Here is a 27,373-nt window from a genome sequence, read left to right on the forward strand (position 1 = left end):
CTTGTACTCAGCATAATATGCAGATACTTCCAAGATTTCCGAACGTTTCTTTAAAGGTTTCTACTAGCATGTATGGTGACTAGTAGAAATTGTTTAGATTAAAGTACCGGGCCATGTTTATGCCGTGCTTTTGATCTAAATAATTAGAAGGAATTATTACCACACAACTCCTTATCGTATATACTCATGGATGAGTTACGTTAGGTAGGAAGCATTAAAAACTTGGCATAGAGGAAAACCACCAATGAACATTCGAATGCTGCATGTGTTGTATACATATAGAGAGTATGCCTAAGTAGTAGTACAAACAGGACAGGTCGCCGGATAGGCGCGCGAACGTGTCAACGTAAATGAAGACTCACAAAAGCAGATAGCCTCTCAAAACACATTCCAAGTCATAAGAAACGCATGATGCAAGTACAGAAACAATGCAAGGCTGGAACGCACACCTTTACCGCTTAGACTTCTTACGGGGAGCAACGACCTTGAAAGCGGCACTGCTCGCTTCCTCCTCACGCTGGGTAGCAGCGGCGGCAGCAGCAGTAGCAGTGGAACCCTTCTTTGCGACCTCGCTCCAGCCACCAGAACCGGTCTGCTCGGTAGCATAGGCGTTAGGAGAGATAGGGTCAATAACGCCCTTGTCAGCGAGCTTGCGGCGGCGGATGAACTCGTCAGCGAAGCGGCGGCCGTCCAGAGTCTGGGAGTTGGCGTAGACGGAGTCGGAGATGATCTCGGCTTCGGCGGGAAGGAAGAGGAGCTGCTGGACGAAGTCGTCGACGTTGATGTTGGTGTTCAGACCCTTGCCTAGGGCAAGCTTGGCCCACTTGGTGAACTCTTCGACGGCCCGGTTGGGGTTGGAGGATTGAGGGACACTGCCTAGGGTCACGGGACGGGTAGTGGTGACGGGGCGAGGCTTAGCTACGGCAACGGAGGCGAGGGGGCTGGTGGCACTGGTAGAACGGGGACCGAGGGGAGCGGTGGGAGGGGCCTTGGCCTTGCCACTGGCACCGACGGTGGTCCAGGCGCTAGAACCGACTGGGATTGTGGCAGAAGCACCGGCGGAAGGAGTAGGGGCCTTGCCGGCAAGATCAGCGTAACGCTTGCTGGCAGAGGCGGGAGGGCTAGGAGTGGCTGTCTGGGCAGCAGCGGCAGCGGCAACGGCCAGGCGCTGCTTGCGGGCCTCCTCTTCCTTCTGGATCTGAGCGAGAGTCTTCTTCGCGGCGGTGTTGGTGGGAGCAGGCTGAGTCTTGGTGTTCCATGCGGAGCCAGACGAGGTAGGGGTACCCGGAGATCCGCTGCTGGCCCAGTTAGCCGACGAGGGAAGGCCAGGGACAACCTGGGCCTGGGCTTGGCTGAGGCGTTCCTGTTCGGCGAGAAGCTGAGCACGGCGCGTGGCCTGGGCAATTTCCTCACGCTGAGCAGCGTTGCGAGCTTCGGCTTCTTGGATCTCTCTCAGAGAAGGTCCCTTGGGCATCTCATTGGCATCCTTGGCCCAGGGTGCGACAGAAGTGGGCGCAGAATCGATCGGAGTCTGAGTCTGAGAACGAGATCCAGCAGCAAGGGCATCGGCGACATTCTGGCGGTTCCGCTGAGCAGCTGGGGCGGGCAGAGGGGATGCCGAGGGTGGCGGTGGGAAAGGCTGAGGCATAGCCTGGTCCATCTTGTTGACTCCCCACACGGATTCAGGTGTCTGCTCTTGCTCCTCTTGCTGTTGGCGTTGGGCAGAAGCAGCTTTCTGGACTTGCTGAGACAGGGTTAGAGTAGGCTCCTCGCCAACATTTTCGGTTTCTGGTATTGCGTCCATGGCAGCAGCGGCAGCAGCAGCTTCAGCTTCAAGTTGCTGAGAGGCAGCGGGGTGAGTGGGAAGACCTTCAGCGGTGCGCATACCCAATTCACCTTCCTGGGCCCGCAAGGCGTGGAACTGACGAAGTCGCTCTTCACGCGCCTCCTGGTCAAATGGGTCATTGGCGTTGTTGGCCTTGTCAAATTGCTCCTGCTCCTGCTGGAGCTGAGCGCGATCCTGGAGCATCGATGCTACCTGTTGGGAGTGCAAAAGGCTGTCAGGTTGGCGACCGAGTGAGGAGGCTCCACCGAAAGCAAATGGATCCTGGCGGCCGATGTTCAAGCGATCAAGGAGGGCGGGAAGCTGGTCCTGTCCGCTACCAAGATCGGTACCGAGCATACCAGGTCCAATGTTGGGTAATCCGCCTTGTCGGAGCTGCGCAGCACCGTCAAAGAAGCCAGGGACTCCCTGGGCCTGCTGCTGCAGCGGAGCCTGGATGGGAGAGGGCTGATAAGCGCCAGGGGAGGCAATGCTGCCAAAGCTAGGCTGACTGTGTAGGCTATGGGCGCTGGACTGATGCTGGAGCGGGGGCAAGGCTGAACTGCTTGAACCTCCCATCTGCTTCATAATGGCTTGTTGTTGAGCAAGGTGTTCCTTTTGGCGAGCCATCAGGTACTGCTCCTCTTGCTTTCGTCGTTCAAGAGCATTCTGTTGTTCGGCGGTCAAAGTGGTGCCAAAGCTGGGGAAGCTGCCGGGGAAAGGAGGCTGAGCGGAGCCCTGGGTGGTGGCGCCGCCAGTGCCAGTCCATGGGGTGGCATTGGGCTCAGGTCCATGGGGGATGCCAATCTGGGGAACAAGGAATGGCTCGCGAGAGTTCCCAATGCGGCGCACCAGCTGTGCGAGCGGCTCGAATTCTCCATCTTCGAGTTTCCTGATTTGCAGATCGGGGCTGAAGAATCCAGCTTTGAACCAATCATGCATTTCAAGACCAGTCCATGGTCCTTGGGTGTTGCCTTGCGGGTCGCGGTAAATCCAGCGCATGCGGTCAGGCATGACCATTTGGCGCTGTTGGGCGGCAGGAACAGATCCTCCAGGGGTCTGGGCCAATGCGGGATCTTGGGTGAAGTTGACTGGAAGGGAACCAACAGCGGAGACGGGAGTCTGGGATGCTGAGTTCGATCCAGGCTTGCTTACCAAACCAGGATCAGGTTGACCAGAACCGTCACCCAAGCCCACAGAGTCTGGCCGTCCTTCATCCTGCATGGTCGACGAGAAGAGGGCACCCAACTTGCTTCCCCGACCGATACTTGCAGTTCCAGCAATTCCAGCATGCGGGCTGAAGAGACCACCGCCTCCCAGAGTCGACAGACTTGGAGACTGAAGGTCACCCATGGTACCAAAGATAGGATCACCGAATCCACCGCCACCAAAAGCAGACCGCTCTCTGGTCGGCGTACCAATGGCTCCCCCGGAGGGCCAGGCGGAACCTCCACCAAGAGATGGAAGACCACCAAGGCTACCCAAACCAGAGAAAGGTCGGTTGGCATTGACACTCGAGTTCTGGCTGCGGTCGACACTGGGCAGGTCCATTCCTGAACCAGCCCGTCTCATTGATCCAAACGGATTGGAAGGATCGCGGAGTCCGCTGAGTCCGGGGTGTTGGGGATGCTGAATATCCGATCCATCAGTATCCACATCCTCCGGATCCATTCCTCGGTCGCCATGGGGGCTTTGGTAGGGGTTAGTATTGGTCGGACTGGTGGGTTCGTGTCCCTGGAGCAAACTCGGGGTCGGGTTTCTCGAGTTCTCCTGGCTCTGCATCAACTCTCGGAAACCGGGAATACTCGAGGTCATGCCGAAGGCACCAAATCCAGTATCCTGGGGTGCCTCAACATCCTGCGAACCACCAAGGGCGGCACTGCCACTGCGAGGCTCATCGAATGGATTAGTCTCACTCCGGCCGACACGATTCTTAACCGCATCACCCCATGGGGACTGTGCACGCTTGCCGCCATCGTCCTCCACGAGTCGCTCGAGACCACTCAGGTTTTTCTCCTTACTAGAGCCAGTAAGATCCTCCGAGCTGTCCTTCGAGAGCAGACCCTTGAACCTGCTCTCGCCCCGAAGACTTCCATATCCAGGCTTCTTCTCAGTCGTGGGGGTTGTGGCAGAAACAGAGCCTGAACCCAGGGAGAAAGCTCCAAAGGCACCCATCGGGGAGAAATTGGCACTTGCTGATGCGGATGCCGGACCCCAGGGTGAACTCGGGCCTACAGCGGTGTTCAACGGATTGGGGTTCATCGGGTTGGTCGTGCTACGCTTCAAAGACCCAAAAGGAGAATCGGCACCGTCCTTCGATTTCTCGTCTTTCACGCCCGGCTCTCGGAAATCGGTCTTACGACGAAGGAGTGCGGGAGGAGGAGTCGAGGTATTCGCTTCGTCACGGAAGAACCGAGAGTTGGAGGTAGTAGGAGACATGGGATTGCCCACAGAATCTCCCGTCGTCTCTCGGCGTCTCACACCCGGTCGGCTGGGGGTGGGGGAAGAGGTGTTGTAGTTATTAATGTGGCCCTGAGTGTATGAAATTGAGCCTTTGCGACCTCCAGTCGCTGGCCCGGCGTTTTCTTTCTGGGCGTTGGTTGGTGGGGGCTTGAGAGGGGAATTCACGGACGCGGTGAAGAACTAGAAGAATTTTCTTGTTAGTTGACAGTTAACCCAAACCGAAATAAGGGACCCACCTCTTTTTCACTCTCCGTCATATCACTCAGGCCCAACGGTTCAGCTTGACCACCATGGTCCCAGCACACCTCGGGCCCCGCAGAGGTCTTGTGGTCATCCCGCTTCCCCCACGCTCCGTTCACTAAAGTGGGCTCCATGTGAGGATCCCAGTCGGCCACAAAGTAGTCCTCTACATTCTTGCTCAAGGAGCCCGACTCCCGCTGTGCCTTATACAAGTCTATGAGTTGGTCCTTGGAGTATCGAGCGTCTCCATTCCGCAGTGCACTAGAGGTATTTGAGCTCATATGGGGAGGAATATAAGCTCCGGTAGGCGTCGAGGCAGATGCTGCGTGGCTACTCTCCCGAGTGTGCGTAGGGTTGGTAGCAACGGAAGGGCGGCGGAAGGTCTGGGTGGCTCCGTTGATGCGGGATCGAGACCTAAGTCAAGTTAGCATCGGATATCTCGTTGGTGGCGAATTGAGCATCCGCCAGATGACCGTATTTCAAAGAAGGCCTTGGTTCCACGGTGACGCTTGGGTTGCTTGGATGTCGGGGAGGGGAGCATCCAGAGCAGGACAGGGCAAGACTGCGTACCATTCTCCAGCATTTCCATCCCCTCTCCGATTGGGGTCCTGGGTGTTGCCGGCGGCGGCGGAAGCGAAACTGGATGGGAGTGGTGTAGGCATTATGGAAAGGTTGTTCTGGACGGATGATCCCCCACAAAACGGCCGATTCGAGAATAGTTCGCGAGACTTTGCTGTGGCGTGGATAGTGCGAAGATTGTGATGCGAACGGTATGACGCAAAACAAGTAGGATGAAGAGATGGAGTTAAGATAACTTCTAGAAGCTATCAATCGACGGAACTGGGGAGTTGCGAGAGGGAATGCAGAATGCGAGCGCCTGTAACGAGGTTGAAGGTCAAGATCAAGAAACAGAGATCGAGTTTCGAATTCGCTTGCTAGAGCAAAAATGATTTAGCGGGCGCGTGGCATTAAGTCACGCCTAACTTGGAACTGTAAATACACGGTAATGAACGCCGTGGAGTCGCGTGCTTACCCACCATTTCAGTGCCTGAAACTTGTATTCAATACAGTACTTCAATCACTGAAGTATTTAATACACACAGAGCTGTTACTCCATCATTGAAGTACACAATTACTGTCTTGTCTCTGTCTCTTTGTTGCTCTTTGAAAAGGGGTTTTCTCTATTCTCCTATCTGACTACCAAAAATACATTTCCTTAGTGGACTCCTTAATGTTTGTGGGTCTCGATTTGGTGACGCAAAGTATCCAAAAATTGTCTGTGGCTACGTAACGCATGCGGTGGCTTTAAATTGTGGCAATAACAAGGATTGGTGTGTATGGTTGATTAAGACCACGCCCATTACCTCATTGGATGGAGCTGCTTTCAAACGGTTAGTTAAGGTTGGATTTGGCTTGAATTGTCTTTCATGTCACCCTTGCGCTGATACGAGTCGTTTTTCTTAGTTTTCTTTTGCGCTTCTCTAAGCACAAGATAAGATACCTGCATACCTTGCTAGAACCAGTATGAACCACTCATCCCTTTCCTTATGTGGCTGTATGGTTCCAGCCACCCCGCGTTACATACTGGATTTCCACCCGTTGAAGGATTCAACCTGCATAGCTTCCGTTGGATTTCAGACTGGTCTCTGGTGGCTTTGTAAATTTCTTTCTTTCTCTTCTACCAGGTTTTTGATACATAGAGAGCCTTTTTTTGACGTGTAGATACCCAGTTACGTGGGTTTGTGGCACCTGCAGGGTACACCGACTGCGTCTGCTTGTCTCATCATATTTCAATGGAGACTCACTGACTAGACATCATGAGTTTCCAAATTGACAAAGACTAACTACTAGTATACTATCCAGATCTCTAGGATACACCTTAAAAGTCAAAACATATAAAAGCATCATCTCTTCCAGTATATTCTTTATTATCACAAGATATTCTACTCAACTCTATACTTTACAGCAATCTAGCGTATCTCAAAATTCCCACTTCTCAGGACAAATAGTATGTCTACCGGCACCCGACACCGACCCAGGATGAAGTATACCGTCAAAGCCGACTTTCCCTACGAGTGGTACTGGGCCGGCAAGCCTCTTCGCAAAGGCTACATCCGTGGCGAGCATATCATGCCTCAACCTGTCGGGACCACCACCCGACGTGCATCACCAGATCTCTCCCCTGCTAGACATAGCTGTCCCCGATGTGGACGCGAGTACGAGCCCCTCAGAACTTCACCACCCAGCAACAATGGAGACACTGAGCGCAACTCGGTCCGACTTACTCGTTTCTGTGGCTGCATCGGCTTGATCGAGGATCCAGAACCTCAGCCAGTGAGAAGGTGTACCTGCAATTTATGCAAGCCTCCCGCTACTGCCCCGGCCACTGTTCAGCATGCTGCGTTTGTGCCTCCCACGCCCACGACTAGGACGGTGACTCCAGGACCTGGTCAGACTCAGCGGGATCCTCCTGCCAATCCACGGATGGTATACTGTTTATACTGCCAGGAGTACCACCAGGTGTGCGAACACACTGCTGTTCCTATTCCTGGTGCCCAGCAGCCGGTTGAGGCCCCAACTGCCCGTGTGAGACCTGTCCAAACGAGATGTAACTGCACACAATGTGTGGCTGCAGCTGCAGCCGCAGCAGAGGCTGAGGCTGAGACCCAGACTCGCCGTCATGCTCATTGTCATCTAGATGATTGTCGCTTTGAGAACTATGTTTCTCCCAACGTGACTGATGATATTGCTTCGGAGTCTTCGGTGGACATTGGGGCTAGGAGTGACAGGGGTGAGGAAGCTAGGTGCGGGCACCTTATTATTGCGATTCCTATGGAATATACACACGGCGAGTAGCATTCTATTGTTTTGACTTGAGTTAAGTATCTCATTTGGTTTGACCGTTTTCTTGGTTTTCTTGGTTTTTTTTTGCTTTGGCCAACAAATTGGAGTTCACGAGAGGAAGTAGAAAAACTAGTCACAGATATTTGTCTTGTGATCTGCAGCTTCCCGATTAGTTAGCAAACGCCACTCAGGTGAAAATAGGATATCTTCGACTTCGAAAATCCATGTCATGTATGTGACTGCACTGCACTGAAATATCCCAAGGTTGTTTGTTCTAACCTTTGTACTCTGATTCTCCAATTGATCGTTATTTGAAAAAAACGCATTATTCTAGGAATAGCTAGTGTTGCATACTCCAATTCGGGGAAATATAACGTGACTTGGAAAGGCTTGCCCCGCTTCACATAGTCATTGCCTTTCAATCTCGCCCAATTCACAAAATAAACTCCATCTTTGATCATATTATATCCCAATTTAATAATCCCCTGGTTGAGTCCTAGGTGTGATCATTCAAAGAGTTGGCCTTTTCCACCTGGACTGCCGATTGCCGCGGTCTTTGTGCAAGACATACTGTCCCTAGATCCTCGGTTATCGATAAGAACAAGCATCCCCGCACTTGTTATCATAAACAACCTTGGAGCACCAATTCACCAATTTAACATTCCCAAAGATCATGTCCAAAGCAGTGTTTATCGCCCCGATTGATGGCAAACCTGGCAAGCCCGGCCAGGTTTACTACCCTCTCACGGTGCGCACCCTGCCACAACCAACCCCACAGGGCAGCGAACTCCTTATAAAGCTCACTGCCGCGTCGCTGAACCACCGCGACCTGTTCCTGCGACAACATCTGTACCCAGGTCTCACATTTGATGTGCCTCTCCTGGCCGACGGAGTTGGTGTCGTCATCGGAGCCGGGCCCAACGTCTCAAGTACAGACAAATGGCAGGGCAAGCGAGTCCTCCTGAATCCTGGTGTGGGATGGAAAGATTCACCCGATGGTCCTGAGGATGCAGGCGGTTATCGGATCATGGGCGGAACCAAGGTTTATAATAAAGGTACTCTGCAAGAATACATCACGATTGATGAGTCGGAAGTTGAAGAAGCTCCGGGGCATCTCTCTGACGCTGAAGCTGCTGCTTTGCCATTGACTGGGCTGACTGCTTGGCGGGCTCTTGTGACGAAGGCTGGGGAGAGGAACTCAAAGGATGGTGCTGCTGTTCTCATTACTGGAATTGGTGGTGGTGTCGCTTTGATGGCGCTGCGATTTGCAGTGGCCCGTGGTGCGCATGTCTTTGTGACTAGCTCCAGCCAGGAGAAGATTCAAAAGGCTGTTGAGTTAGGTGCCGCCGGAGGTGTGAATTATAAGGAAGATGGATGGGATAAGAAGCTCTTGGGTATGCTTCCACCTGGAAAGGCAAACTTTGATGCCATTATCGATGGTGCTGGTGGTGATTCCATTGAGAAGGCAGTTAAGCTGCTGAAGGTGAGTCAAGACTCCTAACTTCTGGGCTGCGTTCTGTGATTTTCCGCACGGATCCTGACATATGGCAGGCTGGTGGTGTTTTATCCATCTATGGAATGACGGTTTCACCGAAAATGCCCTTCTCGATGCAAGCAGTGTTAAAGAACATTGATGTCCGTGGCTCCACCATGGGTTCTCGTAAAGAGTTCCTGGATATGGTAAGCTATGTCAAAGCAAAGAACATCTATCCTGTTGTCTCTCGCACGCTGCAAGTCGAAATTGATGATCTGGCTGCAATTGATGGACTCTTTGAAGACATGAAGCAGGGCACACAGTTTGGAAAATTGGTGATTGAGTTCGGAACGACCTCGAGCAGCAAGCTGTAAATACCAGCAAGATTCTGAATTGAATATTACGTTCCTTCCTGGGGTTTGGATCTACTGATTAAGAGCTTTTCGGTGTTGCCGTCGCTCAAGTGAAGGGCGCTTGCCCTGTATAAATCTCGGCGGCTTACCATAAACCCACAGCAATCGACGACTAATCGACGACATCATCCCCACCAACTCATTCCGACGACTCATCGCAGCGACTCATTCATTACCACTTGGGACGTGTTTACCTTTCACTTGCTCGGTATTCTTTCCTTCACTCATCCCCTCCCCAGTTTTGATTGAAGCCCGATCACTGCTTTCCCTGTATCAGTCCATCTCTTGTTCCATTATCCACTAAACAAGTTCGTTATGCCCATCGCAAAGAACTTGCCTACTCTCAGCCAACTGCACCCAGTCAGGGCTCGTGGTATCGATTCTGGCCCAACTCCTGTGGGGGAGCCATTCAGCAACCCGCTCGCGCCGCCTCGTCGTCCTTCTGTATGTGCTTCGTTCCTATTTATTCATACCATATATTCATACTGACAAGAATGCAGCGCGGAGACCCTCGCGCCAGACTTCTGAGCTTTACCAACAACCTGCTTACCACAAGCATGGATCGCGTTTCAGGCTCTGTCGCCGACATGATGAGCGAGGTCGCCGAACTCGAGCGAGGTCTCAAGAACCTTAATCACCCGCTCCTGGCAGCCTGGGAAGCCGATGTACTTACTCGTTTCATTGAAGTCGCTCATGCCAGCGAGCCTCGTCTGCAGCCCAACAGCTACTTGCTGCGTGTCGGCCGCCTGACTCGTGAGGAATACTCGCGTGGGTTCACTTTCGCTGCTCGCCGAATCTCCGAGCAGACCATGCTTAACCTCGGTCTCGGACCCGAGCACTTTGCTATGATTCGAGAGTACCATGTGGTACGTATGAGGTGGACTTTTATGTCGTTAGGTCTGATATTGAGGTTGGAATTGCACTGACATGGCGCAGATTTGTGAGAATCGCAGTGGAACTCCCTTCCACACGGAACCATTCTTCGCCAGATGGCTCGTTCACTTCCGGAACATTCGTCCTGAGATGTATGCCCTCTGGGCTCCATTCTTTCCTATTTGCTACAACCGTAGCATCCATGAGAGTGCAATCCTCTTCTAGACGTCATTCTTTTGTCGTCAATTCGCCGTTGAACGTCGGTACACGCATGTACTGATGGACCGGCCTTTCGGAGACTCATATCTCTCATGGAGATTCACTCTATTTCGTGCCTGGCTTCATTGTCAGCCGATATTATCCTGTATTTCTTATGTTTGATTTACTGCCTTTGTTTTGCTGTGTCTTCATGATGGTGTTGATTTACTGCCTCTGTTTGCTGTGTCTTCACTGTGTTGTTGATCGACCTTTCGATGCTTTTATTGTATGCTCTTATTGTATGCTCTTACTGTTATGGAAAGCTCAGCTTAGCTTATCTTAGACCCTTATGGTCTAGACGCTTGTTGTTAGAAATACCACAAATTCTTTCAACTTACCAAATCATAAGATGTAACGAAGATGGTCTGACTTGGGCATCACCCCATGCCGACATCTGCAGTCAACCCTTCCAAAGCGGTAACCCGCATGTGATCTCACCCAGTAACTCTCACAACTCATGCACCGCACGAATAAGCTGCTACAGTAGCATCGATTGCTAGCCAACCCTAAAAAAAGAAAATGCCAGACCGCCAGAACCTGGTAACCCCTATTACACAGCCATCCACATCTCCTTCTGGGGGCCTTACAAATCAGGCCATAACAGTCAGCAACCAACATGGCGAGCTGAACTGAACCGAACTGACAGGGGAGTAAAAGTGACGTCTGCAGAGCCTGATTTGTTAGGTTTTAAATTATATTCTCTCTCAATATTTTCCACTCTGTCGGGTTCTTGCTTTAAGCATTAAGCTTCACCTCAGCCACAATAGCGGGTTATCAAATTGTTACCGTTACAGGCCATTGTGATGATTGATAATCCACTTCCTGCCCTACCGGTATGCTCGAATCGAGGGAAAAGTAAAAATAGGCACGGGCACAGATATGCCGAGTCTAAATCTGAATCCGATCCCTAAACCTGAGTCTGATCCTGTTTCCGATGATCCCATTTCTGGTCCGAGTCTATTCGATTACCCGTGAGACAACTCAACCATTACCTATTAAGGATTAACATCAGCCGTACTTAGGAGACACCGACTGGTGAATTAGCGGCATTGTTATCACCCAATAAGAGCACACTACATTATGGGTCTGATTCAGGGTCTCCGATTCGTGTTGGCTCGGTTACGTTCCGACGTGGCCAAGTGATCGATGATGTCGTTAATGTTTTCTAGCTATTTTGGTGATGGCGTTGAGTTAGCTTCCAGTCGTGCATATAACCATCTCTATTGGGTAGGTACTAGTAGAGCGATACGGGAACGAGAGAAGCGAATGGAATTTCAAAATCCTCTTTTTTTTTGGTTTTCCGCTTTTCGCTTTTCGCTTCTCGCTTTTCGTATTTTACTTTTATTTTATTTTAACTTAAAACCTCGGTAGTCACTCATTAAGCTCTACCAACGGTAAATATTCTTACATAACTCGAACTCTAGAAGAAGCAGAGAACACCTTTAAAGACACCTGCCAAATCGGTAGAGTAGCATTGAGTGTGGATTGAAACTGTCAAAGCCGAGGTTCAAACTCAACGCAAATTTCAATGGTCAATTGCCTGCTGCCTGAACTTGGCAGAGCTTGGACACCTGGGTGAACAGTACTTGGCAAATCAGGATCAAAAGCACGGAAGCGAGGGAACAACATGTGGATTCCCTCCACTTGGATAAGTTAACTATCTTGGTTTTGACTAGCTGTGAAGGTAGTTCCGTAGATTATGAGATTAAAAAATAAAATAAATACAGAATAGAGAAATAATCTAGGAAAGTGGGTAAAATAAGTTCGGATCCGACAAAGGAAATTCGATGGATTGATCTAATTGGAGAACGAGAATAGCAGTTTACCAAGGACGAAAATTAGTTGAACAAATCCCAGGAGAGCGGATGGGTCCGTCGAGGTCCCGAGCATGTCCCCGAAATAACAATTGGAGTTTTTGTGATTTGTCATTTGTTATTTGTTAGCCCGTGGCTTGCCCTACTCCACCTTGTTTATAGAGGATCGGTTTTAGTGTAAAATGCTCCATTCGATGTTTTATTTAGTTATGATATATATGCAACTTTGAAGACAGGTGGGAGGTATAATTAATTCAACTTGAAGTGTTTGATCCAATATAAGCCGGAATAAACGGAATACAGAGTACGGGCTGCGAGATTTCGAGATTGCAAATGTTGTTCATCAAATACAGGTCGGAACATTTGAATGCGGAATATCGGCCTCCATGGAATTGACTTTCTTGTTTTAGCCTTTGCGGAATAGTTTCGCATTAATTCATTCTGTGGTCTGTAGATAAATTCATTCTATTCAAGTGTTATTCTCCTGCAAAAATTGGGGTGGATCAACTTGAAACGGTCGTAGTTCGGCGGCGGTTTCAAGAGTGGATGATCAGGCGAGCTAAAACCTTCCAAAATTGGAATTCGCCAATCCATTTAAGCTATTGAATGCCTTAGAAATCGAAGAGTTTATCAACCTACAACAGAAAAGATCAAACATTTTATCGGGTAATTGAATACAAGGTTTAAATGTTGTTGAACGTGTTCAAACTCTCTCCGCGTAGATATATATATACCTGCAGGTTGTCGATCTTACCGTGTCAGATGGCTCGTGCTAACCACCTAGGTTAACGTCACCTACATTATGAATTTTAATATTTTATTTTATTATATCCTCTCTATAGCCTTAAATTGTTTGAAAACTTGAGAATAAATTTCGTTAGATAACAGATATAATGACTCCAACTCTGAAGATCAATGCTGTGCACTTTACGTTGAATATTGAAGGTTTGGTGGATTAAAAATAGCGAAATCTGTCTCACAACCCCTGAGCCATCAACAGCCACACGCTTCAAAGAACCTTGGAAACCTTCAATGTTGGCGAATGATGTCAAATAAAATATCCAATAAACTTAGATCCAACTTGAACCTGACCCTACAGGGAAGTCGTTTTGCACAGGCTGCCGCCAACGATCTCCAGGATATCCAAGCCGAGTGCTCACGACTTAAGCTAAGATCTACAGAGCAAGCTCCATATATAGGTAGGTGGATGTGTGGAGGGTATGATGATTTATCCTGCTACTATTCGCGCTAAAGGATGCTTCACACCAGTCCATACTTATATTAGTTGTGATCGTCGGGGAAAGCGCATGAGCTGAATAACCTGAATCATAGTCTAGTGAAACCTTCCTATGATCTTTGGAACACTGAAACAGCAGACGGGAGCAGTCACCAGGATCGGGGAGCGGGAGGGCGCAGGGATTAGGTTCTTCGAGGGGATTCTTTGTTATCCTTGTATCTTTTAGGAGATCAGGTAAAAGAAAGAAAGAACTGGGTTGACAAGTAGTGTATTATGGCTTCCGTCTTTTGCGTATGAGGCTAGTAGATAATTACGGAGAGACGCGTGTTTCTTTTAATTTCATTCCCAGTAGATAGGAGTCATATAATTTATTAGAATTAGACTCATTCGCTCGGGTCACTCTATCAAGATAAGCCTGACCGCTGTTCTAGCAAAGACGCTAGCATGCGTCTCCCCGTCCCGGAGAGAAAGAAGCCAGAAACCGAGAAGAACCGGACAGGGGCCGGTGAATGGGGCGATGTCTGCTAGGCAATAGTGTGGTCCGTCCACGGACGCTAGCCGAACTAACACTCCGGTTTTCATACTTCCATCCGAAGCCATTGACGTTACTGGAGTAGCACGAAATACTTACTCCGTGGTGGAAGTTTAAAGCTACCACGCAAGAACAGGATGGAGTACCATGAGAAATGCACGCTTCTTAATGGTTACCCGGCACTCAGTCCCGGAGAAACTACCATGCCCCCAGAAAACAGTCCAATCGGGGAATCTGCGATCGGCAAGTTACCCCAAAGAGAAGATGACTAGGCAAAAGGAACAAAAATTAGGGCCTCGGACAACAACCTTGTTTTGTTCTCCATGGCTCTTCTCGGTACTCAAGAACCATGTAAATATCTGAGGCTCGGCGGCCATAGGATTAGGATTGGGGCTGTGGCTTAGAGGAGAAGCCTCGGGGGATCCGGGATCCACACTAACCAGGAAAGAAACGAAGCATGTGGGAATTTGGGTATCAATTCACAGTGGCACGGGAGCTAGGTGCTTGAACCACGGAATCCATACCTACTCACCGGGATTGAAAATTTATAATTGTAGCAAGGGTCCAATTCGCCTCCCCCCAGCCTTGCCGGTGGGGATAAACCTTTGAAGGAGGATGTTTCACTTAGACGAAGTTTGATTGACATGCAAGGTTCCTAGAGAAATGAGTCGAGGATATTTATTGCATTTTTGAAATTCGAGTACAGAGTACAAAAGAGTGAACTACTGAAAGTTTATGGCGTAATAGCAAATGTTTAATTGCCTCTACTTATGAGCACTTAATATAGAGTGGAGAAAGTGAAGAGTTGGCAAATAGGCAGACGTCTATATTCTCAATCCGGAGAAATCTCCCAGAAAGTTGGAGCTCCGAAACCCTGAATTTTCATCCGCGATGGTGGAACGAATCGGGCATTTTGCTTTTCTTCTTTTCTTTTCTTTCCTTCAAATAAGATAACATTCCGTCGCTGAATAAATTATTATGTCACCGGATTCAATATACTTACGATCTGTGCTCGTTTGGAGTAAAAAGCACCGAGTATCTCCCGATCCACTTGGCTGACAAACGCGGCTTTGGCCACAACTGAGAAGGGATAATTACGATCTGATAGACAGGGTTGATTTTTTTTCATCTCCTTACGGGAGTTGATTGTAGGGGGAAATGAAGTCATGAATATTGGAAATCAAACCTTCTCAAAATTATCCAAATTATCAAAGCCGTTGATTATCTGTTTGGCGATCATCGAAGCTTTGGCAAGAGATTGCTGATCAGCGATCCACAGTCGCTTGAACCCGCTCCGGTTCAGGTCCCATTAATCCATAATAACCCTGGGAATGGAGTCATGTCTTGAACGTGGCGAATCGTGGAGCTCAGGGCTAAAATGTCATTTTTATTGTTGGCGAACTTCGGAAGTTCGGCAAGTCAGCAAATCCATACATCCACATATCTTTTGTGGTCCTCAACATCGTGGTGGCTGGTATATGCAAGCTACTGTACGGAAGAGTTTAATTTATATAATTTATAATTTTCTGGAAGGAGTTATGCATCGGAACCGTTAACTAGCTGCGTGTTGAAGAGATCGGAATGAAGGGGGAGGGGGATCAGCGAATCCGATCCTTACGTGCATTGATCCCCTGTCCCAACCTCATTGACAATACAATTTTTATCCAGCGTTGACACCCTTGCACACTTGCATAGACTTTTCTTACAATTTCATGCGTAACTAGAGAGTACACCCGTGCGTATGGAGTCACTTCGGGATTGTCCCGCGATGATCATTCAGCTATACTGGGGCAGCACGATCGGCAGGGCCGATAGGAATAACACATCAAGTCAAATCAGGTCAAATCAAGTGAAATAAAAACCTAGCAGAAATTATGAATCATGAATTCTCACAAAGCTTATTGTTGGAAATAGAAATCGGGCGCCAGGGTAACAGTGCAGAGTAACGGGTGGTTGATGATACCGTCCCGTTAGACCAGGGATCAGGAAAACACAACATGGGAGCTCGGGCTGGGCAGAGATCCTCGATCGGGGATAGTGTAATGTCTTTTGACCAATCAGCGTTGGATTTCCTTGCATTGTCAGGCCACCAGGTCACCTGAGATGCAGGAAGTACTATGTTTAGCCCATCATTTACGAAGCCCACTGTGTACTGGTACTTGTCTTTTCCCCCAATACTCTTATGGAAGCCCTGATTAGGTCAATATCAGGTCAGACGGCCTATGAAGGTTTCTGTCTTTCCTCAAATAGGCGATTTCAGGGTTAAAGCCAAGATGTGTAGCGACGTGTTCCCCTCGGGTAGGAAGCCTCGAGGGAAATAGAAGTGCAAATGCAAATGCGGATGTGCGTGTGAAGCGTCTCAATGCATGATGGCATAATGACACGAGGGCTGAAGAATGGTACCGGGCCGGTTGACTGGACAGTGCTGTGGAGCCCCTTGGCATCTCTGGAGAAAGATTTGGAAACGCAGGGTCTTGCGGCGTTGCCCCATTTTAGGGGGATTTGAACATGTCATTGGTTGCCCTTCAAAATCTTTCTCCTTGCTAGGCCAGAGTTCCTTTCCGAGACTAAGTTAGGGGAACTAATTACGCATCAAACGAGAGAAAGCCTCGGATAGAGGGAACAAAGAGATTTAATTGGATGGGAATTGCAGGAAGTAAGAGGTGATAGTAATGATTGGTTGATTTCATAAGCAAAGGGGGGTTGGATGTTAATTTCTGCACGTTTAGTCGTGGGGGCTGGAAAAGCAAATGACTATGACCGTGGTTCTTTTTTAAAAAAGCCCCCCTTACCAAAACATCCCAACCACTGAGATAGAATTCTTAGTTTACTTGATTTTGTTGTTTTACTGGTTTTTTCTTACTTAATACAGGATCCACTTTTACATCGCGGCGCAAGCCGCCAGTTTGGTGTTTATCCCGCTCATCGTATTGACCCACAACCCCCGACATATTCCACTTTCGGTTTTGATTTTTTCTCTCTCATAGTTCCAAGGTTCATTCAAGAAAATGTATACTCGTATTCATTATTCAGGGCAGATCCAAGTAGATCCGGACCGGTCGGATCGTAACTAGTAGCCGAGTTATAGGCTTTGAATACTGTTATGGTCGTACATGTACATGTGCAGTCATCGTCAGCCGGGTCTCTATATATAAAATAAAAACGAATTTTAGTCCAAATTGATTTGTTTCCCCCCGAGACCCTGGTTCCGTGTGACGATCTGATTTCCGCTTTGTGCCCCAGTTCCCTCGACATCACATCCCCCGCCACGATTTCCCACTAGTGGGTTTTACAACCAAAAGGGACAGAAAAAGGAAAAAAAAAAAGAAAAAGAATAATCCAAAAATCCCAAAATAAAAGGCGCGAAATTCTAAAGGTAAAAAATCACAAATGGCCTTTTTCCCAAAATGGATAAGCGTAAAGGACTCCACACGCTCGTGGCCCTGAACAGTTTAGACTGAGAGCGATTGGGACTCTGACCTTTGCTACTAATAATAATTATAGTAAAAACCGTTCACCTTTTAACCCTTTGACATCCTTGCATTTCTTTTTCCCTTTTCCCCCCTCGATATGACTTGATACCACATTCGCTTTCCACCCCCCCCACGTTCGCTCTTACGTTCGTTTTAACGAAAACTCACGTTCGCTACGCTACGTTTTGATTTACACGGAATTCCATCGAAATCGAAATCGAAATCAATCAAAATCGAAAATCGAAATCAATATTTGAATGAACATTTGAACCTAACTATAAAAGGATTCAGAGACAACGCCCTTGAAAGGGAAAACCCAAAAACGGTTATATTCCGAATATTCTTAATATTTAATTCCAAACACCTTGCGCCCGTGATTCGCTACTCCCTTGATTCTGCAACGTGATTCTATCGGAGGAAATCGCATCGAGGGAAATCAAATACCAGATTCCAATTTCTCGGAGATTTGGGGCGTTTGTCATTTCTTCAACAGGAACCCCGTTTGTTCTGGTTCCGTATCGATCTCTCCCCGACTTCCAGGGATCTACTTCGGGGATTGGAAACAACTTCTATATCTATTGATCTAGAGCGCATATCGCCCCATCTATTGTCTCGGCTGAAAGAGAAAATTTATCTGTTTGGTGGTCTCAGCGCAACCGACAAGGGGAATCATATTGCTCAGCTTAAGGTTAGTCTCCACTTTCCCCTTCGCCCACGGTCTCACTTCCCCCGTGCCTTGCATCTTTTCCTCTTTGGGCTGCATCTCCTTGCAGCTTGGTCGTGCTTCAATCTGCGGGAGATGACGAGCGTCATAGAGATTGGGAGATCAATGAGCTATAGGGAAGCTAGAGAGCTGTGGACTCCGGATGGTCGTTCCGGGTCCCGCTATTGGGTTCATGCGTGTTTGTTATTGACATCGGACTCTATTCTAGATTTCTTGGACTGTTAGCCAAATTCTTGCATATTAGACGAACATCGAACGGGGAAATCACTCCTCTTTTTCATTTCTGATTCAGATTCAGATTCACTCGGTGAGTTCCTCTATGCATCATTCCGATATTCAATCAACAAGAAAGAGAAAGATCGTTCATACTCATTGCTGGAGTAGTTCATCTTTGCCCAATCGACGTCTAGTCTTCCCGAAACAACTTGAAGATACGGGGATTGTCAAGATACAATAGAAAATACTCCCAAAACCTCGCCAGTCAACGTCCATCAAACCCCACGCCTTTATTTCAGATCTCCTCATCCACAAACTAGCGGTGGCTCTAGTTGAACCTGGTTCTCCCATGCGATAGGTTTATGATCCATATTGGGCACACATCGTGATTTGAAGTTCTTTGCTGCAGCTAGCCTTCTAGTCTCACCTCTTAGTCCGCCAAATCCTGGATGGTGATTCGAGGCTTCTTGTCGCCTTTTCTGTGAGACTGCCTAGCTTCTCTTTCGCTTCTGTCTCGGATTGCACCCCTTTCTTGTGTGCTTGCCGACCTCTTCGTGGGAAATCAATAAATTCCCTCTCATTCGCTTCTTAAGGACGTTCGGTCTCGTTGCACTTGCTGCAACACGTTCAAGCTGGCTTATTCGAAGACACACGTTTTGGTGAGATTTATCATTTTCCTGTGATTCCTGGATGCCCGCATTTTTTTTGCCTCCAATCCTAGTTCTGACGTCTGTTTGATGACTCCCCCTAACGTTCCACCTGGAACTTTATCGGCTGACACTTTGTCTCTTTCCCTTGCAGTTCGACCCAGATTTCCAAACGCCTCTGATCTTAGGCGAGTCCTTGGATTTCTCGGATTCTGAAGAATCGCAGTTTGTCGGTGCGTTCTCAGACGGCCTGTGGGCCAAGTCTGAGCCTATTTTGTCTATGTCTGGCTTCCAGAAGCCCGGTGCTGGCGCTGTACTTGGTATGTATCCTAGATCAGTTTCAGAAACTACGAAACTAACACTTTCATCTTAGATTACGCTTCCACGCGGTCTTTGCATGATGCTAGTTCGTTCTCCGCTTACGGTCAATCTCCATACATGCCCACCTCTCTTGTCCCCTCTCCCATGGCCGACCAGGCTAGTCAGATCTCAGACTGCGTGCCGTACATTCCCGGCAACGAGTACAGCAGCTCGTACGAGGAGTCGCAGTCTCCGTTAATGAATGCTCGTTCCCGTCAATTACCAGAGATTGTCAATTACAGCCCCCAGCGTGGGTGCGAAGGTACTCGTGTGGTTGTGCAGATCCAGTCCCCTTATGACCTGCACAGCTCTGCATACGGCACACTATATGTGGTCTTTGGCTCGCAGAAGTGTGAATGTATCCCGACCTTCCTGGGATTCGAGGGTTCAGCCTCCGCCTTCCAATACGCCCTGTCGGCAGATGCTCCTCAATTCATCTCTACTGGATCTCCTTCCCTCGCCGTACCTGTGCAGGTTGTCATGGAGGGTCAGAGTGACTGCCCGGCTGCAACACTCCAAGTGGGTGTTTACACCTATGAGCATGTGCCTCAATCAGTTTCCTCTACCAGCTCGAGCTCAAACAAACGCAAGTTCTCTTCCTACTCCGACAACCCTGTTGCTGCGTCTGTGAAGCGACCGACTGGACCTGTCATTCCCAAGATCGAGCCTCAAGAGAACTATTCTTATCGCGATACCCATGGCCACACCCGATCTGCCTCCTTCTCTCCATATTTGCAATCTCTGCCGGCTATTCCAAGTTTCGCGGCCCCCTATGCTGCATCTCCTCGGACTGGCACGTCCCAATACCCTGCCGTGTCCGCCAATCCCCAGTCCGCCATTCGTGCTCCCTCTCCCCTCACTCCAGCTTGGAGCCCCTCTTTCGTCACACTCGGTCAAGATCGTCACCTCTCGAGCTTGCCCATGTCACATGGAATGACCCAGCACCGGGGTCCTTCTCCAGCACGGGCAAATCCCAAGTTGATCCGTACTTCCACTCTGCAGCAGTCCTCTGGCCTTGGACACAGCCAAGCATTCAATCCGTATGCCATGTACCCGAGCAAGGCAGTTCTCAAGCTCAGTGGGGACTTGGACTCCATGGCCCACGGCTGGAGCAAAGAGGAGCAGACTGCCCAGCGCCGACTAGTGCAGTTCGGGAGGTCCCAGACCGGAAGCACCATCCATGCCGACTTCAAGCCCGTGACTCCCGAGGAGCGAGCCCCCAACAGCATTTGCATTAGCTGTATTGCTTGGGAGGGCAAAGATGAATGCTACGTGACAAGCGTGGATACCATCTATCTGCTCGAATCTCTAGTCCACGTTCGCTTCACTGTCGAGGAGAAAAATCGCATTCGCCGTAACCTGGAGGGATTCCGTCCCCTCACAGTCTCAAAGGCCAAGGCTGAAAGCGAGGAATTTTTCAAAGTCATCATGGGTTTCCCTGCGCCAAAGCCCCGCAACATCGAAAAAGACGTCAAAGTCTTCCCGTGGAGAATCCTGAGCCTTGCTCTAAAGAAAATCATTGGCAAATACGTAAGTCCCAGACTGGTCGTATTTATGAATCTTACTAATATCGTACAGTCCGCAAGCTATTCGTCCACCGCAGGTGTCATCCAAACCCCTATGACAAACTACGCTAGCCACGGCACTGGTTCCGACTCCGGCACCGAGGCTCACACTGCTCCCTCCCCTCGCTCGGTCTCAGATACCGGTCCAGTGAATCACTACGCCCCAGCCATGGGCCCAGTCTACACCACACAACCGGACCAATGTGCCCCGCTGACAGCCGCTCCCGACCTCCGCGCCATGATGCCCTCTGTCAGCCAGCCATACACATCAATGGGAATGGGAGGGTATTCATATCCAGCTACCTGTCAACCCCACACTGCCCACAGTCTGGTCGCTCCCACCCCGCGATCAGCATGGGAAATGCACGGTCTAGGAGCTCCAACCTCAACAGCATCAGCTAGCGCTAGCGCCTGCTACACTTACATGGACCCCTACCCTCTCCACGAGACAGCCCCGGGTCCATGATCCTCTTGATTGAATCCCGCTTCCTATTTGATCTATTTTGATTGCGTTTAGTTTTGCTTTTATCTCTTTCTATTTTATATTTCCCCTCTGCTCTGTTGAAGATATGATCCTCCTTCATTTCACGTCACTCCTTTCCACGCCCAGACGCCGTCCGTCCTACGGTGGATACCTCCATTGAACAGATTGACAACCGCTTTGATTTGATTTTTATTTGGTTCACGATTTACGTCTCTCCTTACACTTTATGCCTGAATGCCCCTCACCATTGTTTTAGACGGTGTTTGTCTTGTCCTTTCCTTTGAGTTGCATTTGCACACTCCGGGCATTTTGGTTTCCTCTCCTTTCGCATACAAATATTCTGGGCTATTGTACGAGTACTTGGCATAGCATGGGCGCTGCAGTCATTCCTTTATTGCATTCGCAGGACGGATTTGGGATAGATTTGGTTTTTGTTTTTGGCTTTTTTTTGGTTGTTTGTCTGGGAATGGGAGATCTGGACTCGGCTATTGCTGATACTGTTTCTTTTTTCTTTGGATCCCGGCGTATTTGGGGAATGATGGGCAATGGATTTGGCTTTTGCTGTTTCTGTTGCATTCGTTCCTAGCTGGGAATTGGGAGTTTTTCTTTGTGAATTTTCATTGTTTGAGCTGAGGGTTGTCATTTGTTTTTGATCTGCATTGATGTGGCGTTTGGGATGGGCTTACTTGCCCTATAGTATCTAGTGATTTTGATTCAATCTTGAATAATTATTCTTCCTATTCTCATTCTTCTGACTTCTGCGGCTCCTTGTGTAGCGTGATATTATCGTTGTTTTAAAAATAAATGATTATGTCTATGGCCATATATTTTCATAGATGGGAATCGAACTGAATGAAGATAAGCTCTATATCTGAGGTTATACAGAATCGAGAACTAGTGGGAGAATAGAGGAATCTGATATCCTTTAGAGAGCCTAAGTGGGGCATACATGCACGTGATCCAGCCAATCTCATTTATCACCACGTGATCTCGCCTTGGTGACCCTGGAAATTCAATTCCAATGACTCACGTAAAGCAGGATTCCATACAAACTTGAATTGACATACGCAAAAGCGGGTCAATTGGAACCAAATCTGTTATCTTAACCTTTTCTCCCTTTTCTCCTCCTCTCATCTCTCATTTCTCTCTTTCCTCCCCAACCCATCGTTTGCGCTCCTCCGCGCTTCTTATTCTTACAAGATGGAAGGCATCAAGGCCACTTTTGCGAAATGCAAGGAGCAGCGCAGGTCCGCGCTTGTGGCATACATCACAGCTGGTTACCCTACTGTTGAAGAGGCCGTTGATATCATGCTCGGTCTGGAGAACGGTGGTGCCGGTATGTTCAAGTCGACGTATGGCGGGGTAGTGGGGTTCACATCGACTGACAAGCTTTCTTCGAAATACAGATATCATTGAGCTCGGTATCCCGTTCACCGACCCCATCGCCGATGGCCCCACCATTCAGACCGCGAATACTAAGGCTCTTGAGAATGGTGTGACTGTTACAACCGTCCTTGGCTTTGTCCGAGAGGCCCGCAGCCGTGGCTTGAAGACCCCTGTTATGCTGATGGGCTACTACAACCCGGTCCTCCGCTACGGTGACGAGCGGATGCTTCGTGACTGCAAAGAGGCCGGTGTGAACGGCTTCATCATGGTGGACCTGCCCCCAGAGGAGGCTGTCCGGTTCCGCGACTTGTGCGCTAGCACTGGGTATGTGCTTTTGTTTAATTTTAATTTCAGTCCAAAGTTAACCTGCTTAGTCTCTCCTACGTGCCTCTGATCGCTCCCTCTACCTCCGACGAGCGTATGAAGTTGCTCTGCAAGATTGCCGACTCATTCATCTATGTTGTGTCCCGTATGGGAGTCACCGGCGCAACTGGCAAGCTTAGCGCCAACATCCCCGAGCTTCTCCGCCGCGTTCACGAATACTCTGGAAACGTGCCTGCTGCCCTCGGATTCGGACTCAGCACTCGCCAGCACTTCCTCGACGTCCAGGAGGTTGCTGAAGGTGCCGTCATTGGCAGCCAAATCATCACCACCGTGCGCAATGCTGCTCCTGGTCAGGCTGCTAAGGCTGCTGAAGAGTACATTTCCAGCATTACTGGCCGCAAGCTGGAGCGTGATGCCCAGGGCAATATCGTCAGGGAGATCAACCTCGTCGACCCCGTCCACAAGGTCCTCGCCAATGCTGAGACACAGCCTTCCAAGGTCATCACCGAGGCTGACACCCCCGCTGGCCCTGGTCTGGCTGACCAGCTCGTGGCATTGAATGTCACCAAGGAGAAATCGGCGCTTCCTTCCCGTTTTGGTGAGTTCGGTGGTCAGTATGTCCCCGAGTCCCTCATGGACTGCCTTGCCGAACTCGAGCACGGTTTCAACGAGGCTTTGAACGACCCCAAGTTCTGGGAGGAGTTCCGCTCATACTACCCATACATGAGCCGTCCCAGCAGTCTGCACCTTGCTGAACGCTTGACCGAGCACGTTGGCGGAGCCAACATCTGGCTAAAGCGGGAGGATCTGAACCACACTGGTAGCCACAAGATTAACAACGCAATTGGTCAAGTCCTGATCGCGAAGCGTCTTGGAAAAACTCGCATTATTGCCGAGACCGGTGCTGGTCAGCACGGTGTGGCCACTGCTACTGTTTGTGCCAAGTTCAACATGAAGTGCACTGTCTACATGGGTGCCGAAGATGTCCGTCGCCAGGCTCTTAACGTATTCCGCATGAAGCTTCTCGGAGCTGAGGTTGTTGCAGTTGACGCTGGTAGCCGCACCCTGCGTGATGCCGTGAACGAGGCTCTCCGTGCCTGGGTTGTCGAATTAGACACCACCCACTACATTATCGGTTCCGCCATCGGTCCCCACCCCTTCCCTCTCATTGTCCGCACTTTCCAGTCCGTCATTGGTGACGAGACCAAGCAGCAATTGCAGGAGGCTATTGGAAAGCTCCCTGATGCCGTGGTCGCCTGTGTTGGCGGCGGTTCTAACGCCGTCGGAATGTTCTACCCATTCTCCAAAGACCTTAGCGTCAAGCTGGTCGGTGTTGAAGCTGGTGGTGACGGTGTCGACACTCTTCGCCACTCCGCTACCCTTTCCGGTGGCTCTAAGGGTGTTCTCCACGGTGTCCGCACTTACGTTCTCCAGAACGAACACGGCCAGATCGCTGAGACCCACTCCATCTCCGCCGGTCTAGACTACCCCGGTGTCGGTCCCGAGCTGAGCTCCTGGAAGGACTCTGACCGTGCTACTTTCATCGCCGCCGACGATGCCCAGGCCCTGATCGGTTTCCGCACTCTCTCTCAGACCGAAGGTATCATCCCCGCCCTTGAAACCTCTCACGCCGTCTACGGTGCTATGGAGCTGGCGAAGACCATGGAAAAGGGCCAGAACATTGTTCTGAACCTGAGTGGTCGCGGTGACAAGGACGTGCAGAGTGTCGCCGATGAGCTTCCTCGACTGGGTCCCAAGATTGGCTGGGACCTGCGTTTCTAAACATTTCAAAAAATGCTTGTTCGGGTTTTGACCCGATTTGTCTCCTTTCTGGGTAAGGCTTTCTTGGGGGTATTCCTGAGGCTTCCTTGGTTTTCATCCTTTTTGGATTTTCTCGTTGGTGGCGATTTTCCAAGGTCGATTTCGCACCGAGTTTGCCTTGGTATTTGTCTGAACGTGGATTGACGCCTCGGTGGCTGTACTTCTCCATCGCATACTGGCGTCTTGAAAAACACCTTGTTTGGAAGGGATTGACTCATTGGATTCGAAATCTGGTTTCTTCTGTGCATGGGATATGAAAAGCGTGTTTTTGCGGGGTTCGGCTCTACTTGTTTCTATTTCTTATCTCTTGATATTCATTTCGGTCTTCATCCCTTTATTCTCTGGTAGAACTTGGATTACTTCCATTGACACGTAGTAAGGTGATAGTGAAGTCGGACTGAATCATTCTCAATCTATCTTCCATGCTCGAGACAATGAAAAGTCTGTTCCAAATACTTTGAAGACTTGAAAGTCTGGGAGAGGTGTTTCCAAGAGTCGCTGCATGTGTGCGTAATGTCTGTTCACCACAGCTTTCTGGTTCAATACTTTGCACTTATTAGCGTGACCCCAGTACATTTATGGTAAAGATTCCGTACTTTTGGTCCCTCTTTCCCCTGCAGAACAATATTATGCACTTATGCAAGATCATGTCAGCCTACTGTTCTCTACTGGGAGTCTAGGAGTTAGAATGTTTTTTTCTTCTCTAATTCGACTTTGAATCTTCTATCTAGCTTGAATGTAGTATGACTGTTCTTGAGCTCCAGTCTAGTATGCCAAGCCCGGGTACGAGATGAAATGCTTCCACCCTTCAAAATCGCAATTCTTGCCAATAGAAGCAAGTCCCCGGTTCCAACCTCTGTAGACCTCGGGTTTTTATTCGCTCAGCATTAGAAAGGTGCAAGAGAGCCAATCGCATCCAAAAAAAGTATAGTTTGCTCGGCAATCACGACTAGAACTATTGAATCTCATTGGATTGTATTTTCGCTTTCGCATTCTCCCAAGTCCCCACCAGTGACCAACTTTAGACTGGATATTCCATAGATTTGTCCCTTACATTTACTACAATTAGAAAATGAACCCGATGTCTCAGTGGGCCTGGATACGGATTTACCCCGCGTGACGACCAAATTGGGGCAAAACTATAATTAGTCTTCCTTAACCGTGGAACCCAACGTCTAATCTTGCCTAAACATCAATTCCTATCTACTTCACTTTTGGAAATCTGGTAATGTCTCGGATCAAACATCACGGACGTCACCATTTTTCACGATGACTTCTCTACTACTTCGTATTGCCTTGATTAATTTTAGGCGATGATGTACTTGACTTGTACCTTCGATGGCCAAAACATCACCTGGATAGGACAAGAAAAGGTATATAAGGGTCCATGTGTAGCCTCCATGTATCTCAGAATCATATCAAATCAAACCATCAAGCATCAGTGATTCCTTGACCCTAAACTCGAAGCCCATCATCACAATATGCACCTCCTGACAGGATTGAACCTTTTGCTTGCCCTTGCTACGGCTTCGAGTGGCAGGCCCTTGAAGAGAACCCAAGATGTCGAGATCACCTTCATAGGTGCAGCCAATGCGGAGTTCTCGCAGAGCTTTCCTATTGATGGCTCGACCGTCTCTATCTGTGCGTACTCTGTAATCCAATCCCTCCTGGAGGATATGAGCTAATCTCTCAATAATAGCTAATGTGCTGAGCATTTCGCACATTATGTCCAGCGATGCGAATGTCCAGTGCACGTTCTATGGTATCGATAACAGTGTCACGGACGTGACCGGGGCCGAGACCGTTGATGTTGGCCCACCCCAGACCCAGACTTCTGGATCCTGCTCGGCGAATTCGGGATCCGGATCGCCTCCTACCTCTCCGCCTAGCTCCGGGGGAAGTGAAGGACAAAGTGGAAATCAACAATCTGTGCAGGTTCTTTTCATTGGGGCCGCGAATGCTGAGTTCGCTCAAAGCTTCCCTGTTAATGGTCAAGCTACGCAGATTAGTATGTGTCGTCAAGCCTGCTGATGGTCTTATGTTGTTGAGTGGCTAACCTGTTCAACTTTCTAGCGAATGTTCTGAGTATTTCTCACATCGAGTTGGAAACTGGGGGTGTGGAGTGTACTTTCTATGGTATCGATAATAGTGTGACGACCGTGAGTGGGGCGCAGTTGGTGGATGTTGGTCCTCCCCAAACCCAGGTGTCTGGCTCGTGTTCGGCAATTCAATAGCATTGGAGCGTTATGATAGGTCGATTTTCATGGATTGGAGAGTTTGAGGGGTCACTTCTTGTGGTATTGAGGTTCATGGAGTTGGGTCATGGAATTGGACTAAGAAGAGAGTGGTTTCGTGATGTCTTTTTGTTGCATGTGGATCATTCAATGTCGCCGAAGGAAAAGA

General features: G+C 49.2%; 7 protein-coding genes across 7 annotated transcripts; 6 read left to right on the forward strand and 1 right to left on the reverse strand.

Moving 5' to 3' along the window:
- Nucleotides 1-451: 451 nt before the first annotated feature.
- On the reverse strand, nt 452-5,187 carry N7520_006721 (GYF domain-containing protein; the record flags this gene model as incomplete). The annotated part of the gene is made up of 3 exons (XM_057140655.1): nt 452-4,465; nt 4,522-4,939; nt 5,027-5,187. The coding sequence occupies 3 exons, from the start codon at nt 5,185-5,187 to the stop codon at nt 452-454; spliced, it is 4,593 nt and encodes a 1,530-aa protein (XP_056994661.1).
- Nucleotides 5,188-6,565: 1,378 nt separating this feature from the next.
- Nucleotides 6,566-7,381, forward strand: N7520_006722 (uncharacterized protein; the record flags this gene model as incomplete). The annotated part of the gene is made up of 1 exon (XM_057140656.1): nt 6,566-7,381. One exon carries the CDS (start codon nt 6,566-6,568, stop codon nt 7,379-7,381), a length of 816 nt encoding a protein of 271 aa, XP_056994662.1.
- Nucleotides 7,382-8,042: 661 nt separating this feature from the next.
- Nucleotides 8,043-9,217, forward strand: N7520_006723 (putative alcohol dehydrogenase; the record flags this gene model as incomplete). Its single annotated transcript, XM_057140657.1, has 2 exons — nt 8,043-8,852; nt 8,921-9,217. The coding sequence occupies 2 exons, from the start codon at nt 8,043-8,045 to the stop codon at nt 9,215-9,217; spliced, it is 1,107 nt and encodes a 368-aa protein (XP_056994663.1).
- A 533-nt stretch (nt 9,218-9,750) lies between these two features.
- N7520_006724 (uncharacterized protein) lies at nt 9,751-10,354 on the forward strand (the record flags this gene model as incomplete). The annotated part of the gene is made up of 2 exons (XM_057140658.1): nt 9,751-10,122; nt 10,202-10,354. The coding sequence occupies 2 exons, from the start codon at nt 9,751-9,753 to the stop codon at nt 10,352-10,354; spliced, it is 525 nt and encodes a 174-aa protein (XP_056994664.1).
- Nucleotides 10,355-19,120: 8,766 nt separating this feature from the next.
- medA (transcriptional regulator medA) lies at nt 19,121-21,421 on the forward strand (the record flags this gene model as incomplete). The annotated part of the gene is made up of 4 exons (XM_057140659.1): nt 19,121-19,135; nt 19,185-19,350; nt 19,404-20,920; nt 20,969-21,421. 4 exons carry the CDS (start codon nt 19,121-19,123, stop codon nt 21,419-21,421), a joined length of 2,151 nt encoding a protein of 716 aa, XP_056994665.1.
- A 1,218-nt stretch (nt 21,422-22,639) lies between these two features.
- Nucleotides 22,640-24,931, forward strand: trpB (tryptophan synthase TRP5; the record flags this gene model as incomplete). The annotated part of the gene is made up of 3 exons (XM_057140660.1): nt 22,640-22,775; nt 22,846-23,149; nt 23,200-24,931. 3 exons carry the CDS (start codon nt 22,640-22,642, stop codon nt 24,929-24,931), a joined length of 2,172 nt encoding a protein of 723 aa, XP_056994666.1.
- Nucleotides 24,932-26,451: 1,520 nt separating this feature from the next.
- N7520_006727 (uncharacterized protein) lies at nt 26,452-27,204 on the forward strand (the record flags this gene model as incomplete). The annotated part of the gene is made up of 3 exons (XM_057140661.1): nt 26,452-26,611; nt 26,670-26,978; nt 27,044-27,204. The coding sequence occupies 3 exons, from the start codon at nt 26,452-26,454 to the stop codon at nt 27,202-27,204; spliced, it is 630 nt and encodes a 209-aa protein (XP_056994667.1).
- Between the last annotated feature and the right edge of the window lie 169 nt (nt 27,205-27,373).

Source organism: Penicillium odoratum (genome assembly GCF_028828045.1).
Source record: "Penicillium odoratum strain IBT 22623 chromosome Unknown utg000005l_segment0_segment0, whole genome shotgun sequence".
NCBI lineage: Eukaryota > Fungi > Ascomycota > Eurotiomycetes > Eurotiales > Aspergillaceae > Penicillium > Penicillium odoratum.